At 35.9% G+C, this 6,728-nt stretch overlaps 1 protein-coding gene across 1 annotated transcript in view; it reads left to right on the top strand.

Annotated features, from left to right (window-relative positions):
* Positions 1-426: 426 nt before the first annotated feature.
* Positions 427-6,728, top strand: part of LOC140239810 (uncharacterized) — a 100,318-nt gene continuing 94,016 nt past the window's right edge. Inside the window, exon 1 of the mRNA XM_072319632.1 lies at positions 427-503. Coding sequence (XP_072175733.1) covers positions 427-503 — 77 coding nt within the window. The remainder of the gene's footprint in view (positions 504-6,728) is intronic.

Genomic DNA, 6,728 nt, shown 5'->3' with positions numbered 1-6,728 from the left:
TTTCCTCACCCCTCTACAAAACCAAAGTCTCTGAGTACTCATCTAAAGTAAACTTTATTTAGTACCCCCTCTACCCCCCCCCCCCCCCATCTCTCTCTCTCCCGTAAAGTCACTTCGCACTTCAAGTGGCATATCGCGAAGGGGTAGGTGCATGCTTATAAAAAGAGCAGGGTGGCTTCGGAAGTCGTTTATGCCGCTCTCTGACTCCGCTTTCAGAGAGAGCGCGCCAAGTCTCCCGGTGTTCCCCCTTGTTGCTCCTGTGGTGGGAATCCCGAAGTTCTGATTGGCAAGTGATCTGGTGGAAGTCTTTGACTTTGGGACGACATCCCAAAGAGACTTGTCTCCTCACCCAACCCTGGGCCTTTCTCCGAGGCGTCCGGGAAACGGAGGACGTTGGCAAAGTCAGAAAAACCAAAAAACCAAAACATGGGTCGTGCAATTTTTTCTCTGCTCCTCCTGGCGTTAATCGCGGTCGGCGACGCTCACGTTGAGTACCGAAGCCGGTAAGTTAAAGTCCCGATGAGACCTTGATAATGATAATTGATTTTCGTTTGATGTCTGCGGATTGAATTTCTAGTAGTTATGTTATTTTTCATGTTCTGTTTCTCAACCCAGCTTTTGCAACTTGCAATCTCTCTGGCCATAAAGTTTATCTAGTTTTAAGGTGGTGGTCCTGAGCGGGCCGAAACTTTTGAGGCGCCAGATGTTTATCTCTGTATAACACGATGTTAAAGTGTCTGTAGATATAGGAAGACTTTGATACAGGGATCTTGTATACCTCAATCAACTATCTTAACATTTGATGTCGTCAATCTATCTATCTATATTAACTATATTAATCTATATAACTTCTGCATCAACATTTAGTTTTATGATTTATTATACAAAAAAAAAAGAGACATCGTCGAGAATCATTGTTGTGTGCATAATTCTCGAGAAAAAAAAAAGATCGTAGAGGAAAAGATTGTAGAGGGATGACTTTGACGCGTGACGTATGTCTGATGCGCCTATAACAAAAGAGTTTCGTTGCAATACGAGTTAACTCCATTCTTGTCAATTTTAGATATTTGCGATTAAACCTGATAAGAATATAGAAAAATATCAGAAAAATATGGGATATTATTTATGATCAAACTTTCAGGCTAAGTTTTTGTTATGCTAAAAGGGAAAGGTTTTATTTTGCTTTGTCAGATGGTGAAGTTACTTCAAAATATTTGAAAATGGCGCTAAGCACAATTTGCGATTAACTCTTCAATTCGTATATTATCGATATATATATATATATATATATATATATATATATATATATATATATATATATATATATGTGTGTGTGTTTGTGTGTGCGTGTTTATATATATATATATATATATATATATATATATATATACATATATACGTCAGGCTCGAAGATTTCGAGGCTGTTATTATTCTGGAAAGTTTTGTATTTTTGCGGGTTTGGGATTGAGTAAATGCTTTGCCCTTTAGTTTGATAAATTAATATAAATTGATTTAACTTATATATTTGAAAAAAATTGTGAACAAAGTGAGGGAAGATTGTTAATGAGTATTCTTGATAAGAAATGAGTTCTGTTTTGTCACTAGTGTCTAGCTACAATACCTCCTTAAAAATGTCGATGAATGAAATATAAGTTTTTATCGCTTTGATTTGCACCGCAGATGTGTGAAGTTTATCAATGAACGTTGCTCATCTAAAGAAATAAAGAGATACCTACGGGATGTTTAAGGACGATTTATATATTTCCGTATCGTTATCGATCAATGCTGCCTTTGATTTCTTGTCATCTTTATGTGCAAAGTTTTGTTGTTTTTTTTTGCGGGGGGGGGGGGGGATGGACCTGTCCTCTACTCGAACTTTTTTGGTTGGACAGTCTTAGATGTACAAAGATTTATCGTTTCATCAAGCGAGTTAACAGACTGAGGCCTAACTCTATACTGTCCACCTGCAACTGTTTCTCAAGGGTCGAGTTGGCGTTTGAACAAACTGTAAATCTTGGGAAATCACTTAACAACATTATGTCAACAGTCTCAGACCGTTCTGTAAATTTCAGTTCTGTGTTTGGTTGATGGAAAGGTAAAGTTTACAGCATTCGATTATTTGCCCATCTCTACGGAATGGTACAACACAGAATGCAAAGCCACCACTCTTTCAAAGACTACTGCTGCACGCGAAACAATGACATTTGCATGGCGTAAATGTCATTTTGCAAACACCTTTCACAGTTTTTTTTTTTTTTTTTTTTACAGGTAGGACCTATTGATTTTTATGTAATTTATATTTGTTATATAACTTTATGAAAATACCTTTGTATTTTATTGCTGAATCCCTTTAAAAATAACAATTTTCTCTCTCTTTTTCACTGAAAGGGGTACTCATCAATGTGAATGGAAATAGATAATGAATTTTTGTGTCCTCTGCCTTTAACGTCAACATAATTATACATTTTTATCGTTTTTTCCCAAGTTTGTTACTGTAGCTTAATATTTTTTTTTACTAAGTTGTTTCATTAATGTGTTTATGACCAGTTGCCATAAATGCTTGACAAAGTATTTAGTATCGTTAACATATTCCTCACCGCATGCCTCCTCCAAACAGGGTACAACTTTCAATACTTTATCATCAAAAAGTTTTGAATTGAAGTCTTGCTGTGGGGCTTTGAAATCTTAATAAATGTGCGTAACCTTCAATGCAACAACATATTTCAAACTGGTTTTAATGAATAGAATAAACATCAAATGAACACAATGTTACAGGTGTCACCCAAATCGGACATAAAATAAGATGGTTGTAGAGTTTTAATTTTTTTCAAGGTATTTTCACAAATGACTGTGAAGCATTTGTCATAACCACACATTGAAATTAGAAAAGATGATGCTCTCCTTTAAAGGTCCAGTTTACCTTTGGGAGCAGTGATTTCAAAAATTTTCAAGATATCACATTTGATGCATATGTGTAGGTCTGTTGTATCATAAAACATCCTACCATATTTAATATTTGCAATAAAACCTAAAATATAAGGAGATATCAGAGTTTTTCTCAATAAACCGTAACTGTATACGGTTTAGTCTGTAAACATTTTTATCATAACTATTGTTCACATTTTGTGTATTTAACAACACTTAACATCGATTATACGGATTCAAATTTTGACAGTGGTTGTTTCTATCCCTAACTCACATTTTAGAACTATTTTAAAGCACTAATTCTGGGTTTTTGTTTCATCTGCAAATGGTAAATTATGCCTTTAATATCTCGAAACCTCCCCCTTTTTTGGCATGGAATCGATTGTTACGAAATGTATAGTCGACATGATCATGTTAATTTTTCTTATTCCACAACGTTAGTAACTAAACTGCTCGGTATAATGTTGTCTAGCATTGGTATCTATATCTGTATACTCATACTGAGTAACTTTTTTTCTCTCTTATTCTGTTTTGATTCCGTTTAACTTGATAATTTTTATGTTTTTAAGTTGCATTCTCTTCATTGTATGATTTCTATGTTTTATTTTGTTGAAAAACAGCTTACAGCTGATTGCAAGCATTATACCGTGGTTAAACTCAACTCAAAACTCAACTTATCCTTCGTCATCAAACTATTTGCATCTTGTCATAACTTAACAAGACTACTTTTTAGGAGAGAATGTGATTGCACTTTCTAACAGTTTTCTGTACTAACTAAAGCAAGAGATGTGAAACTATAAAATTAAAATTATTTCTAATTATATCCGATTTTGAAGACATTCTGCCAAGCTGTTGTCTGAAAATGGAGTGAAGTTGCACTTCAAATACAAAAAAAAAAAAAAACCAAAACTTGGATATTCTAAAGATGTCCCCAGAGCATTTCAGGAGAAAAAAAGAAGGGAATTGTTTTTTTGTTTTTTTTTTTTTCATTGCGACGTTATTAGGGTAGCACAACGATGGGTCATTAACATAATTGATGTCTATGTATATGTACGTATAGTTTGATATCATAGATGATTAAAGACTGAGTGTATGAGTTTGTTTGTTTGTTTGTTTGTTTTTTAGCAAACCTTCATTTCTTTCCCTCCTTGTCATAACTAGGGTAGAAATAACACTATCATGGCCTCACCAGATGAACATATAACATGAGGAAATTGAAAAAATCAGGCAATGTGAAGAAGTTGTAAAGATATGGATTGGTATGAACCCATTCCGAGATCGATAACATAACATACAATATCATAGATATCTTGTGGCAAAACCTATATCTCGACGACCAAAACGTTTGCCTCGGGTTTGACCAACACGGCAAGTACGCGTCCATAAAAAAAGAAATATGGATTCCATGTGTTGGAATGTGATGTAACCAGGCGAAATTTAGATCTCATTCGAATATGCAAAAGTCACATTGTACTTTACTTTGTTTATATGCAAATGCCATATTGCATGCTTTCGTCAGAAATAAAATAAAATGAAATGAAAATGAAAACGAATAGCTCGTAGCAAGTTCCCAGGGAGAAATCAATTCCATACTTTAAGCACATTATCACATCTGGCTATTGCTATGATTTTGTTTAAGTTTGTTCAAGTTGTCAGGTTGAGATGGCTGAGTTGAGAGCAGGGTTAGTTAAGAAGCACTTAATTCTGGTTGGCCTTCAAAAGGATCAAAATGAGGATAGTTGCTATCCTAGGAGCATGTCATCTTCATCCTCATCTTCACCTTGTTTTTCTCATAAATCTCCTCCTACTTCTCTATCGCCGTAGTTTTCTTCCCTTTCTTTTTCCTTCTCTTATTAGTCTTCCTAATGCCACTACTTTCTACTTATTCTTGTTTCCTGGTTTACTTCTTCTTCTGCCACAACTACAGTAGGACCTCGATTATCCGGTCACCGATTATCCGGGTTTTCTGCTATCCGGATGTCGACTGGCTGACTTTTCTAATGTTTTCCTGTATTTTCAGCACCAAATCTCGTTCAAAACAAACACACGTCCAACCATTATCGTGCGAATACATGACGGATCATATTTCAATCATTGCAGCTGACTGTAACTTTTAAAGTTAATAGTTCGTGAGACGATGTCAATAAGTGGTGCCGCGCTTATCACTGGCACTGAGTGCACAGCAGTGGTTACAGCAGCATGCAGCGGCAGTATTCGACGAGCCGCAAGATTGATCTCATTGTCGGTCAATATTAATCAAACAAATAACACACGAAGGGATAAAATGCGTATATTTGTACCCCTTGCATGATATGCTAGAAAGTGCTGTATTTGAGCCTATCTCTTTTATCCGGCAAAAATCGATTATCCGGACGCCGCCCGCCGGTCTCGACGTGGCCGGATAATCGAGGTCCTACTGTACTATACGTCCACCTCGAGAGTATAAGTATTCTCTCCCCTACACTCTCCTCGCCCCCTTCACACACACTCTCTGTCTGTGTGTCTGTCTGTTTGTCTAGTAGGACATGATGATTATGAAAAACACCACTTGCCCGAGAGTCACAGCCCACGCAATTCTATTCTCTCCCTCGAGAGAGACAACAAATTAAAAGCCAGAGTGTATTAAGTAGTTTGGCCATTAAGAAATAATGCACCCTTCAAACTGTTGAACTAATAACATCTATTGAGGTTCAGCGCAATTAGTAACCTTTTGTTCACAAAAGGTGATAACCGGCCACATGATGCCACATGAAATACATAAAATGTTCTGAAAATATCATTCCTCTACATTCTCTCCTGTGACCCAAACTGATGGCCAAAGTCTTGGGGTTCATAGTTCAAAGTTTAAATGTATCTTCATTTCCATCAAATAAACAGAGAAATTTATACACAATGTATAAGCAGAACGTAATTATTTTTGTAATAATTGCAAAAGCGTAAAGTAACAAACTACATGTGATCATGAGTGACAAAAACATAACTGTGTGTTTTGTTTTTTTTTTTATTATATACATATAAATGCATAGTGTAAATCAAATAAGTATGGGATTGGAAATGGAGGATTACACTAAAAAGCAAAGCTTGTACGATATGGGACCGTCAGAAAATACATAAGAGAACGAATAATGAATTAATGATACTACAAACAGTTAAAAAGCAAAATCGAAGGAAACAATGTCAACTGACATGAGGTCAAATTAGGAAGGAAAATAAGAGAAACAAAAAAAATAAAAAAATAATAAGAAAAAAAAAAACTAATGTGGTCCGTGGCAACGCGGAGAGATTGCTCGTCGATTGTCGACAGTATCCATGTTCCACCCTCGCCCAACGAACACCCTCATGTAGCCATTCCACGCATTCTTTTCCGTCCGTGTTTTAATGTCAAGGGTATTTGCCTGCAAGTCATGGCTGGGTGTCGCAAATGATTGAAAAATCACAAATATTACTACAGTCTATGTACACATTTCCAACCCACACGTACTTTGTTTAAGTGTCTTAAAATGCGTATAAGAACAGTTACTGTTCTGTTTTAAACGAATTTGTATCTCTGCATGCTCAACAAGTAGATATAAGCTGAGAATCAAGAACCCCCCCCCCCAATCTCTCCTATACTGGCTTAAACATGGCAGAAAACCATGACCAAATAATTATTTTCTTTTATTTGTGTAGCATTTTGCCAAATATTTTGCTGATGACATATTGACTTGTTTGTTTATTGCTTGTTGCTTCGTAACCACCTGTTGTTTTTTGAACACAAGGTTTATTGCGTTCGCCAGCAGATTTATCCTTTGAGCATGTGTTTA

Source organism: Diadema setosum, chromosome 16 (assembly GCF_964275005.1).
Source record: "Diadema setosum chromosome 16, eeDiaSeto1, whole genome shotgun sequence".
In the NCBI taxonomy this organism is placed as follows: Eukaryota; Metazoa; Echinodermata; class Echinoidea; order Diadematoida; family Diadematidae; genus Diadema; species Diadema setosum.
Note: the sequence above shows the minus strand (reverse complement) of the source record. Positions and strands in the feature narration are given on the sequence as shown.